Source organism: Acanthopagrus latus, chromosome 5 (genome assembly GCF_904848185.1).
Source record: "Acanthopagrus latus isolate v.2019 chromosome 5, fAcaLat1.1, whole genome shotgun sequence".
Taxonomy (NCBI): Eukaryota; Metazoa; Chordata; class Actinopteri; order Spariformes; family Sparidae; genus Acanthopagrus; species Acanthopagrus latus.
Window position 1 is genome coordinate 14,827,353 of NC_051043.1, and position 13,767 is coordinate 14,841,119.

Here is a 13,767-nt window from a genome sequence, read left to right on the forward strand (position 1 = left end):
CAGGAGTCATGTCTGTACTCCGTCTCTGACCGCTTTGAATATTTGCCAAAGCTTCCGATTAAATCAGGCGTTTTGGCAGAAACTGTGACAGTTTTAGGTGCCCTTCAGTCGGGCGGCACTATAACTTTGTTTTCACAGCTTGCCTCTCTGGAAATTAGCATATAATCACCAGGCCAGCATTGAAGGAAGTTAGGGAGTAAAGCAATTAAACGGCAGCAAATGAATACATTTGAATTCATTTCGGCAGGGAGTTATTCGGCAAAACGGGAGCAACACAGCTGTTGCCCTCTAAAATCGGAAACGTTAACACTCCCTGTGCTTGTACTGAAGATTCAGGGGAATGAGGAAGCAGCTCGGGCACAGGCAGCGATAATGAGGAAGAATAGACGGACTTGGGATTTTAATACACCTTCAAAAATAAAATAGGTTGTGCAGCACTTCCTCTCTGTGAACTACTCAAGTCCATTTTTTTTTTGTTAGCAAGAAAACATCAAACAAGAAACTTTCCGGTGGCATCCTTTGAACTGGTGGGTCTGACAAGTTTTTCTCACGTTCAATAACCCGTTTTATTCTTTTAGTGCAGGTTAAGCAGGAAAGTTTCTCAGGTTCTCTTTTCAAACGGCCAACTCCTGCAGCATCCTGGCTGGGGTATCTCGACTGGCATCTAAAATCAAACCTATGTACAGTTCACAGCTTTCTTTGACTTACAGACTTCAGACACTGAAACACCATCTCAGTACTTTTTTTATGAAGTAAACAAGAAGGTTTGCCAGTCAGAAGGATGTGAGTTCCCCCTCACTTAAATCCCAACCTGTCCTGTTAGAGCATTGCATTCTGGCTGACAGTGTTTTCTTTTGGTTGTTGAAATCACAATGCAGGGGGGGGGTAGGAGCTTAAACTGTCCAGGCTGCAGACACTGTAAAATATCTCAAGCCTTAATAGAAGGTGCTCTCTTGCAGAAGTCAGGCAGTCAAGCACCGAGGATCTTGCTGGTGACTTTTACTGTACTGTGATTTGAAAGAGACCCAAGTCAGGGTTCATCGAGCAGCTTCTTCCAGTGCTTGCTCAGTTGCCGTTAAGATGGATCTGTTGACATGAGAGCTCATCCGTACCACGTTCAGCAGCATTGATATTTGTTTGAAAGTCATGCCTCAAATTTATTTTTGACCTCTGAAATAGAAATAGGACATAAGAATGAATGAGTCAGTGGCCCTCGAGTTGCCATTGACACCTCTCTCGTGTCCATGATTGAACATACAGTTACCGTATATATGTGACCAATGTGACCGTCACTAGTCATCTGCAGCGCTGTCAGACGTAAAATAAGTGCCCCTTCACATAATTTCAGCAGATCTATCATGGCACTGTTAACATATTATTGAAAATGTTACTGTGTGTCATTAATTGATGATTTGTATGTGGAGATAACATGTTTGTAAAGTTAGGATGATATTTTGTTATTTGGGGTCAATTCTCTCTTCTGCGCTCACTAATTTAACTGACATCCATTAGCATGTACCGCCCCGCTGGTGTAAACAGGAGCACACAGAGTCGTGCAGCATCTCGGTGTGGTCATGTTGATCAGCTGTAAAAATAAAACTGTGTTGACAGAACCAGGTTTTCCCTCCAGGAGAAGCGTAAGCGTTTTTTTGTGAGGCGTCCCAGTTGGAGGCAGTGCTGTTTGGTCGCTGCAAGCCATCATGTCCCCAGATTGAATTTGCCTCAGTAATAGCTTTAGTTTCTATCAGCTTCTGGGCCAATTTTAGCCCAATTATGTTTTACTAGCCTGGCAGGCTGCCTTTTCCTCAGCCTTCCACACACGTCTTGAATGAGAGAGTCAAACTAGTGTAACTGACAGCTCCACAAAACTGAGCCCTGTTAATGTTTGACTCAGCCTTTTGTCCTTGATTGGATTTTAATTGAATCTGCTACTTAAACCCAGTGTAGGGCGCAACCCTCCCTCCCCTCCCTTTTTATTTATCCAGGGAGAATTGAGTCGAGGATGCAGGGGTTCTTTCAACTTCATCCTGCTAGATTTTCATGCAGTAAGACACACTCCTCACTGGGAGCGTCCCGCTGTGACCCCAAACTTCTGATGTTGGCTGCTGAACAATTCAAATGGAGATTAAAGCTACATTACTTAACTTCCCAGTCAACTGATGAGAATATGATGAGATCACGGGTCCCCCATGTTCCCTCGTGATGTTAATGAGTTGTGATGTAGAATGAAAGATGGTGCTAGAAAAAGTAATCAGTTGTTTTAGTAACTATTTTGACACTAATTAATCGTGCTATTCACATCTGAAGCAAAGATGCAAGTCTTTTGCTGGTTCTAGTTTATTAAGTGAGAGTAACATTTGATGACAATTGAAGACGATTAAGCGTTTTAGTGATACAATTTTGAAGAACCTGTCTGAGACTGATGTGTAGTTTTTGGGGTTGATGTTAGTATATATCCATATCTACATTTTTTGCAGTGGTTATCAAATGCATGAAAAAAATGAAATAACATCAATGAACTGAAACTTATCTCGGAATTTACTAATTATAAATCACCCCAAGCATCACTTCCTGCACTGCGTTCTTTAAAACCAAAATGTTTTCTCGTCGGCTGATATCGCCAAACGATGTTTTGGTCAGGCTCTAATTTTGAGCGCTTCCAATACAGTATGGCCTTTTGTCTTTGTTTTTAGATATATAATGATGTGCTGTTTTGACAAGATTATATCAGTCATCACAGATTGTCTTCATATTGTGAAGGCCTAGATAATAATGAAATCATTCATTAGTTGCATTTGTATCATGTTTTCAATTCCCCAAAAGTAATTCAAAAAGTTTTTCTTCAGCTGCTCAGTGTCTTACTGCTTGAAAAGTGTTATCTTATAGCAAATGTTTTGTTTACATTCTGGTAATTCTATACAGAAAATATGTACAGATTGTTTAATATGATTTTTAGATTAATTGTCTTGGATTTAATGGCCAATGATTCTGTCTTTATTACATTTTTCCATCCACATAAGTCAGTTTGTCAGTTATTCAAACTGAAAACCTACCAGCCAAAGGCGCACAGTACAAAACCAAACTTAGCGCTGTCCTATATTACATCCTCTACTAGGATGTACTCTGTGCGAAAGTTATGGATCTATTTTTTCTTTATGAAATTGGAGACGTGCAGCTGCATTGGCTGAGCTGCTTCAGCCCTAAATCAGATCTGAGGCAGATATCTTTCTCCAGAGGGGAATAAAATAGGCCCTCAACTCCTTAGACGTTTAATCAACGAGTCCCAGGTATGGGTCCCTGTTGGGGACAATCTCATCGGGAGAAGGGGAGGGATTGTCACTAACACTCACGCTGCTGTCTGCTATATGGCTCCCCTGGCTCAGACTTGTCAGAGCAGGAGGGGGCAGGTCAGGTAATAGCTAGTCCAGGTTTCGTGGGAAATCTTTGCTCCCCTGTCTCTACCACTTTAAGAGGTCCGTGTTTACTGCGAACCTGGGGTCAATCCCATTCAGACCGTGGTCTACTCGAGAGGCAAACAGGAGGTGGATTTGGAATTGACTGCAACCTCCCCAATCCCCCTGAGACCTCGGCTGAAATAGGCTCGCCCTCTGAGCTGTGGCGCTCAGCCCGGTCAGAGCTAAAGTCACCTATATTGTTAGCTGCTGTGCTAATTTTACACAGCTCTATTAAGAATGACTGGCAGCCAGAGAGCCATAACTGGAAGCTTATTTCTGAGTGCATACCTGCATACATACAGACTTATTATTAACCCCAATGACCTCTTTATCCAATTTAGGTGGTTACACAAGATGTTCTCATTTTAAAACCACAAATACAAACACACAATCTATTAACATCCTTTGACACTCCCGCCGCCTACACACACACACACGCACACACACACACACACACACACACACACACACACACACTGTATTCAAAGCAACACTCACTAATTTCTTCAAGACATCTGTCTTATCCCGATAAAAGATATATAATTATATGTAGTGAACCTGACAATTTATACAAGGAATACAATTTTCCTTCATATAAAAAACACTCTTAGGTTGTGCGATACATTTGAGTAGGGCATCAGAGCATTTTAGACATCTGTCTGCTGACAGATGCAAGACAGATGTTCAGAAAAGTCATTATAATTCAGTGTCTGTTTTCTTATGCTGTGATAAAATATGGATTCCTCCATCTCTGCTATATATATATATATATATATATATATATATATATATATATATATATATATATATATATATATATATGTAGTTGTAGTTATATATATATATGTAGTTGTCTTTTCTTTCGTTAGACTTAAGTCAAGTCAATTTCCTATTATCCTTTTACTTTCAACTGTAATTGAATGGCTTTTACACTTGGTTGTACTTTCAATGCAAAGTTTGTTTAAAATCAATCTTCCTGCTTTTACTTGAATAGATTTTTGATAAAGTTGCATACTCAACCACTTTCCTTAGAAAAGAATAACTGAGTAGCCTGCAGTTCTGCTGTTATGGTCCAATCAGAAGGGTTTTCCATTTACAAGTTTGCTTTGAACCTCTTTTCCCCTCGCAGGGTAATATGTTAGAAAGCTATCTGATAAAGAAAAGACTGTTACCGCACTGGAGAGCATCGCCGACTTGTAGTGAGATTGGTTGGTGTGGCGAATCCTAACTGAAAGGTTTACGGTGATGATTTCATGCTGGCTTTGCCACAGTGACTGTATGGAAGATACTTCTGTGCTTAAAGTTCAATGGAGGCCAGGGGCAGGTATCCCTGGCTTTTTATTTAAAGCAAACAGAGACTGAGAGGGATTGGTAGAGTCAGCATGACAAACTGATCTCACTCTACCCTGTGGATTGTTCCTTGCAGTCAGAACACATTACCTGAGAGACACTTCCCCTTCCTGTAATAGTGCAAATGCAAGTCAGAGTGCTTGTCGCTGTGAATCTGGTTTTGCATTTCAGCTGGATTGCTTTTTCTTGTATTGAGACATCCTATTTGTCCTTTTAAGCACTGCATGGACAGAAAAGCAAAGTGAAGAAGTCACACTGTGTTACAAATGTTGGCAGAAAGCCCACAAGTGCGCAGGAGGTTTTCATGCTTTTGTTGGTCGCGCTCAGCTAATGGATGGAAGTGTTCAAACACAGCACATGTTTGTCTCCATCACCATGTGTGTGACAGCTGTCACCGTGGCCTCCTGTCCCCGTGGTGGAAGTCCCTCTGGGCTTTGGCTTCACTCAAGTTGAAACATTTTCAACTCAAGCTGAGCGCATCTTTATCTTGTCTACCTGGAGTGAATCTGTGTATTTTCTCCGTCTTTCTGTGCATTTACCTTTCAATGTGTTTAATGCTGTACCTTAATTGTATGTTTTATGCTAAGAGGGGTGTAATCATCCTCTAAGGTTCACACTGGAGACTTTTTTTCTTCATCAGGTATTTTCTGGTTTGACCACAGGCTGTTTTGTTTCTGTATTTGGCAGTGGTCTCCAAGAAAACTGGCTCATTTATTGGTGTTTTTGTTGTTGTATTTCAGATTGTATTCAGTATAATTGCATAATAATCAAGTTAAGCATGTTACTAACAGCATAAGCTGTTAAAAACTGATTTCTGATGAATTTCGGGAAAGTCTCAAGGGGAATAACAGGGTTTAACAAGTACATTTGACTCCTCTGCACAACCTGTTTGTGGAGTAAGTAGTTTTATTTGACACAGTTGGTCCTTGTCGGGTGTCATACAAACTTGACTCACATCTCAAACGGTGTGTGCCTGTGTTAAATGGCTTCTGTCACAGAGGACTGAAATCTACTTGGGAAAACTGCAAGCACTCCATTGACACCCACAATCCTATTACTTGTGAACGTCCCTCCCCCCTCGTCCTCCTCCTCCCTGAGCTGGAACATAAATGTGTGCTGAGATTGCCCACGACCCGTTTGCCCTTGCATAAATCTCATTACACATCTGGACACAGCTGCGCAGAGATCCACGCCCACAAACTCGCAATTAAAAACACATAATAACACATAAACAGCTCAAACCACATTACAGGGAACATATCAACTGACATGCTCTCTGCAGGAGTGCAATTCCCCCTCAGCCGGCTGCTTTCCCTAATTAAATTTTCATTCTGTGGTGTTCTCCTCTCTCTCTGTGTCTTTCAACATGACCTCCCTCCAGATTTTTACAGCACGCTTACTGCATGACTTTCTTGTGTACCTTAACTAATGGTGAAACGATGCAGCTTACAAAATGCATAAATGCCAAATCGAATAGTATAGCTTTGATCCAGCGGGTCCAGAAACACAAGCAGTCAGACAATCAGATAGTTTGGAAACAAGCCTTCAGATTAGCCAGATTTATTTGGAAGAGAAACACGAGATGAGCTGTGTAATTATCACCCACAGTGTCTGTGTTCATCATCCTGGTGACTAGCTGCTTGTGTCTGACCTCCCTGATCTTCTGACTGCTCGTGTTTCTTGAGGCGTCAGACTTTTTATGAAGCATTGTCACCCTCATTCTCAGGTCTCAGCAATTACTTTGACAAGAACATATGTGTCATACTCAACGGGAAAGGTCCCAAAAGTACAAAGAAAAAAAACCACCACAATTTCAACAAGCTGAAGTGGATCAGTGACGTGTGATTTAACACTCAGTTTAGATAAAAGGCTTGTTTTTAGGCCTCTTGTCTGAAAGGGCTCCAACCAGTTGCCACCTGTTACACATGTAACAGGTTGTAATGAGTTTATGGCCCTGCTCGGTGGATTTGCTCAGTGCTTATTATTCCAATTAACCAGATGTGCTACTAGGATAGCCATGATCTAGAGCTGCATTTAACACCTTATTTTCTCTTCATATGTGTTTAAGACCTTCATGCACATCACAGTGGTTGTTGAGATCAGGTGTTTAAAATAGCCCCATTACATTTGTTATTAACCAAGGAAGACTGATTTTACTTAAACAGCTATTCTGCTGTTGTTAGCGGTGTTGAGTCAGGCATGCATGAGCCAACCAATTGGTGAGGTGACTGGGTATTAAGGAGGGGGGCTAAAGAGACAGGGTTTTTCAGACAGAGGACTTCAGACTGATGTGTCAAGGCATGCAAACCTTTTTTTGGGGGGGGGGGGTAACCCAGAATGAAAGTATGAACCTGAAAATGAGCACAGTATGTCTCCGAGTTGTTTTTTATGGCATTGCTCTCTTTTTTTGGACAAATGAGACCTGATGAAGAGGTATAGTCTGAATGATAGTTGGAGGTATGGGGTGTTAATGTTCTCTGTGCTTGTGGTTTTTTTTCATACTACTACTAATGATCTTCAATATGTTTTCATATATTTATATTTACACAAGGGGCTCTAAGGAGGATGTTTTTTGCAGTGCGTCAAATAAGAAAGTACAATGGGGTGGGCACTCCTTCGCTACTGTTGTCATTTGTACTCATTAGTACTGGGTCTTTCCTGGTTAAATTCGATTCTGTTTTTCATTTATACATGCAAGAAAAGCAAGCTGAGCCACAGGGTGCACAGCCAGGACACCTGAAGATAGATCCATCCACAATGTAATGCCCGCGACTTTGTACCCTCTTGTTAGAATATATGAGACTATGAGGGGTCTGCTTGTTACCTAAGGCCAAAGTTTCCTGTCCATTAAGATGTCTGCTGTGGCTACCGTCTCAAATGGAGTCACCGCCCACCACAAAGTGTCCACTCCATAAGCACAGCAGCCCGTGGATATTCCCGTCATGAGTGGGTTATTAATCATCCGGCTAAATCGGATTTATGGACTGTAAGATGATATATCTGAGCATATGCAGGCACAGGAATATTGATTTAGTTCTGGCTTTAAGCTAGCCATAAGACATTGTCAGCCCGGTGTTATGAGCTATTGACAAACAGCAGGCATGCTAAAGGCTGCAGCCAACTGGCAGAAGTGATCTCAGACCATTCTGCCTTTTTTTTTTTTTTTTTTGCATTGTGTAGTTGGCCATGGTGCTCAAGGCTTTTAATCAACACTGAAGCAGTTTCACTCCACCTGCTGCAGAAATCCTTCTGTGTTTCACAGCCTTAAGTATAGAGGATGATAAGAGTTCAACTTGTATAATGGTTTTCCTGTGGGAGTGCTCACATTTTGTAAACTGGAGCAGTAAAACCTTACACAGCTATCATGAACCGCAGCAACCTGCCTTAATGCATCGAGAGACAGTTCTAGTTTCCCTGAATATGACACTAACTTCGATAAATGCATTGTTTTTAAAAAAAAAAATTCAGTTAAATGAAAAAGTTTTTTATTTCAATATCTATGATGCATGATTGCTGCATACTGTCACACAGTCTGGCATCTAATCTGCGTTTAAACAATATCAGCAAAACATTTTCGTCGTTTTAACATTTCCAAAAGTACAAAAGCTGCAGTCTTCCAGTCAGGTAAAACACAGACTGTTTTTATCAGTCACATTAATATGCACAAAGGGGCCTTTATGTTTACTGTCATTTGTCCCAGCTGTCGACATAAAGATGACATGTGGGTGTGTTAGGATATGATAATGGACCATAAGAGAGTGATTTAGTTTTTTTGCAGTGATGAATCAAGTCTGCCCTGAGTCGTGTTTCATGTCCGCTCTTTGTTTTGTCCTGACAGAACAACACATCATGGAGACCGCAGTCGTGTCAGGAGTGTACCTGTTACAGCGACGTGGCCATCTGCAGGCCCACCCACTGCCCTAACCCACAGTGTGACTTTCAGAAGGTAAGACATTCGACATTTCACAGGAGAAGTATGGGTGATTTTATGATTTTGGGAGAAAAATCTACACTAGGCAATTTGTACCACAACCAGCGGGAAGTCTGTTTTTCATAAGGAAGAGGCCGGTGCTGTTCAGCTTTTTCCCTATCGTCAACAAGTCGTTTGAAAAGACCAACATCGCCACTGTGTTAGTCTCTGCCCTGTCTGTGACAAAAAGCTTCAGACCCACTGGTTCTCAGTGAGCATATCAGTCTTTGAAAAGCGTTCCCTTTTTTAAACTTTAGTATAAAGGGTTCACTTGTTTCCTAAAACAGCTTGGCAAACTTTACTCAAACAAGTTTTAATAGTTCATTTTTTGCAGATTATCTTCAGTGGAAACATTTAATGAACTTATGAACCATTGTAATAAAGAAAGGTCATGAGGGAACGTATCTCCAAATGCAAAAGCATTGATCATTGATGTTGTGTTCAGAGAAAAAGCACACGCGAATCAACAATTGCATGCTTATTTATCTTAACGTAATGTTATATAGATGGCAAAATATTCAGTATTTAGTATGGCTGATGTGATCTTAAACTTAACTAAAAGGTTAATTCTAGGTTTTAGCTTTAGCTGGCAACTTAGCTGACTAGCTAACATGAATAACCAAACACGCTTGGACTATGGACAGTATTAAGTTAGCATTAGTTAGATAGAGCACATTAAGTGTAGCTGAAATAAATAAATACTGGCAGCCAGTAGCCTATCCAAATGGTTTAGCAGTTTAACCAGGCTATAGTGTAATTAGCCTACAGATAGGCCTAGCCTAGGCTGCTGTTAGATTGCAAGCGCGGCATTAAGCTGGCTGGTTAATTATTTAGCATGCTGTTATCAAGGTAGCAAAACATGTGAATAGTCTGGCTAATGTTAGCTGTAACTTAACCTAACAACGAATTGCTTTCAAATAGCTAGTATGGTTAACCTGGCTAACACCATTTAAGTTGACTGTATTTATTCATCATACTTTTAGCTAATGAGATAATGTAAGGTTTAGCTAATGTAAAGACATTTCAGGGAGGTGATGGTTTAGTAATTTAAACCCCTGTTAGCCTTACAGTGGCTAGTTGTTAGTTCAGCTGATAACTTGATTGGAAATTAAATTATTGCCACACAAACATAGCAGAAGCAAAAAACACAGTCTCATGGTTTTAAAGGCCACTGTTTCTGTGAAGTCAAATGAAGAAGACAATTGACAGGAGTGTAGAAATTCAAAAAAGCTGCATCAAAAGCTTTTGCAAAGTAGAAAGAGTCTCTCTTGTGCTCTAACTTGACACAACTTAAAAAGTAGGCTTTAACAACAAAAGAATATTATGGCAAAGCAGCTCAGCCTTCGAGAAATACTTTCAGAACTATCTTAATACTTCAGCTGATTGAACGTTTTTGGACTTACACAAAAAAGAGTGGGGAGCATACAGGAAAAAGTTTCACTTACAGCCACGACAATGTGCTTAGTTGCTGAAGAGCCTCCAACAGACACACTGTTATTGATCATAATGTAGATGTGATGGACATTTCTTTAGCCACAGAATATCAAACAGTGTGAGAGAGCGTGATATTGTTTTGTCAAAAGTCTGCCATACAGTAAGCTACTGAACAGCAACCCTCATTTCATAACACACACTTCCATGTGAGTTGTCCTTTCAGGAAGAATAGTTGAAATAACAGACTAGTGTGGAGTGAAGTCTTCTGATTGCACCATTTCATTTGACACAAGTTTTTCAGAGACTCTTAGTTCCAGCCTACCTTTTTTTTGGCTCATTACATTCCACAGGGACGCATTTTCAAAAGCTCTTTTTCACCCCATCAGTCTGGCTGTTCCTCCGCATGCTTCATCTTAAATGTGATTTAGACGTTAAGCCTGCGGTGACGGCATCAAATCCAATCCCAACCGTGAGCTAAGGCAACAATCAATGTCTAATGAATTTCACTCTGCTGGCTAGCAATCCAATGTTAATTAAAAATGAGACATAATGCTCGCCAAGCCATGTGCTCCTTTCATTTAAAAAGCTCTTAAAATGTGACTCCCTCTCACCTGCAGTGTGATAAAAAAGTATTATAACTACATTTCCTTTCCCTCTAATATTCCTGATTTACTGACCTGCTGAAATCCATCTCTACATTTCTCTAATAATCTCCATAATAGGCCTGTAATCATCTACGCTTTGTATTTATCACCTATCACAGATGTGTATGTCTGGATAGGAATGCCAGTATATTCTATACAACACATACTGATAGAGGATAAGATTATTCTTCGTATACAGTCCAAAGGTTCTCCTTCCAAGGATTAAATTCCGTTTTATGCTGCAACTAATGATTAATTTTTAATTTTTTGGTCCATAAAATATCAAAAAAGTGGTGAATGATGTCAAGAATTCCCAGAACCCAAAGTGTCGCCCTTATGTTGGTTTATTTTTTGAGATAAGAAGATCACCAGTAACACACAAAGTACAGTTGTGTGGAACCTGCAAACGTTTAGCCTTTGGGCTTTAGAAATGACTGTAAACAATCCTCAATCAAATCTATCCATTTTCCTTTGATGGAGAAAAGGAAGAAAATTGTTGCAGCTCTTATTTTTTCAAATTAGATGGCAGTGAAAATGAAAGGAAAACTGCCCCTGCAGTTCCTCTATTCATTGATACAATCATTAGTACTCAAAGTGGAAATAGACAACTGTCCTTCCCTCGCTTCAGATTTTCATTGGCGCTTCTGTAGAGACGACAACCACATTGCTTTCCAGCTTCCTTTGAGCAGCAAATTACAAACAATGCTGGACAAAACAAGTTTATGCCTTCATTCAGTCTATAATGAAAGCATGAAAACAAAAAAAAATGTTGCCAGGCTGCCAGCCTGGATTTTCTTGGGAGATTTGGTCCCCAGTGTCAGACTCAATAGCATATTGAAAGTGAGGTTATAGTGATTCAGTCTCTATGCAGATGGTGTCCCATGCTGTCACCATTATTCTGCAGCCATTATCTACATGCCTCAATCAACATTTACTTCATAAACATGAGAGGAAAACAGTTGTGTTTGCCAGTGTTGTTATTTTTCTCTTTTACGTAAGTCCTGTACCACTAATCAACTTTAACAATATCACAGAGGCGACGATGTTATTGCTTGTTCACAACCAAGAATAACACCTCGGTGCGTTCATGGTTCACTGTGTTATTTGGTTTTGGTTTCCATTAGTTCATGAGTAGACAACAAAGTGGCCTTCACTTTCTAAGAGAGGCACTGGACCCCTACCCCCTTTTGCTGCAAAAGGTATCCGCGAGAGAAGAAAAACCTTGAGTCTTACAACTTCAAGAATGCACTCCAGTGATAAATGAACTCCTGAATCTGATCCACCTCTCTTCATTTGTGGCAATGAAATCTCAATTCGGATCAAATTCGTGTAGTACAGCCACATTTTGGTGGTTAGATTTGAGGCAGCAGACGGGGGGAAAAAAAAGAAAAAGAAAAAAAGCTGGAGGGACTGGAAATAAATGAAAGGATGAAAAGTTCAGGATGAGAGAGAGCAGAACTGGAGCCTAAATGAATGAAAACACTTAGAGGTTCAGCGCATTAGTGTCCAATTTGTTAGCACAAAGTGGCTGTTGTGATAGATTAATTTTCCTGATGCTGTTAAAATTCAGCTGGTGGTCCTGTTTCTATTTTAAAATATTCTGTGCTACCAGGTGATTAATGACAAGCTGAGAGTACAATGTAAACCTCGGTCTGTCTGTGTGTTCATGGTGAACTAGTACCTCCTGCAAAGTTCCCTGTCCACCCATTTCATTTCCCATGATACCCATTATTATTTACACATTTAGCTTCCATTCTACTGCCTGTTCACATGTAATTTGCTCGCTGCTGCTGATTTCTTTTCTTGTTCTCATTTTCACTTGACACAAGGCATTCTCTGACGCTCCTCAGGGGTTGTGTTTTTTCACCTTATACAAATTGTGTTCCTCCGCTCTGCCTTTTTCCATTCTATATAATTTTTATTTGCAAATAAAAATGATACCTAAACCATTCCCCGGTGCCGCGTCTGGCCCTCAGTGCTTTCCGATGTGGTTCTTTCCACACATTCAGCCTCAAAAAGGGTGTGTAGGCGGCACGGCTATATGACTGCACGTTGATTCAATAGTATTATATGTATTGTGCTACCTCAGCCACGCTCACTCTGTATTCTACATGCTGTGTGCAAGCCTGGTAGTCTTATTTTCATCATTGTCTGTTTGTTTCGTTATTTGGCACATGTCGGTTGATTTCCATGGAAATAGACCGTATGATCTGTGTTCTCTTTTCATCTTGTGTGTTTATTTGGTTGTATTTTGTGTTCATATGTGTATTCATGTACGTCTGTCTTTTCCAAAGGGTGAGCGTTTGAGGATTCCTGCCAACAAGTGCTGTCCAGAGTGCATCTCCTCATCCCAGGGCTCCTGCCAGTACGAAGGAGTCATTTACGGAGTAAGTGAAAAAGACAGTGGCTCTTTCTTTCCCCATCACCTGATCCTTCAACCGTTCTACCAAACATTAATATGCACACATAAGATTGATTTAAAGGAGACCTATCAGGCTTTTTTCAGTTTCTTTCTTTCCTTCAGTGTTTATACATGGGTAATGCATGTAAACATTTTGAAATATAAAACTCAGCACCAACAGAAGCTCCTCTATCCCACAGAATACGCTGGCGCTGCAATGACTCGTCAGTAGTCCCGTCTTTAATTACGTGATTTTGTGATGTCACGCTTCATCACCATTTCTCACGTTTCTCTCAATCCTCGCAGCTAGTTTGGCATGTAAGAATTAATTTAGCAAAGCTGCTTTGTTGTTCATAGCGGTGCTGGCTCAGGTGTGTGCAAGCTGACCAATCAGAGGAGGTATTCGGGCGAGAGGACCTACAGTAAATTCTAAGCGCTGTATCGTGGGCAACTGGATGCGTGTCAGTTTCTTGAAGATGTTTTGCCTCTCATCCAAGAGTCTTCTCCACTTCT

At 40.5% G+C, this 13,767-nt stretch overlaps 1 protein-coding gene across 2 annotated transcripts in view; it reads left to right on the plus strand.

Moving 5' to 3' along the window:
* The window catches only part of fras1 (Fraser extracellular matrix complex subunit 1), a 236,646-nt gene that overhangs the window by 62,547 nt on the left and 160,332 nt on the right, over nucleotides 1-13,767 (plus strand). For both annotated transcript variants that reach the window (XM_037099466.1, XM_037099467.1), the window contains exons 3-4: nucleotides 8,644-8,751; nucleotides 13,148-13,240. In XM_037099466.1, the coding sequence (XP_036955361.1) occupies nucleotides 8,644-8,751; nucleotides 13,148-13,240 (201 nt within the window). The remainder of the gene's footprint in view (nucleotides 1-8,643; nucleotides 8,752-13,147; nucleotides 13,241-13,767) is intronic.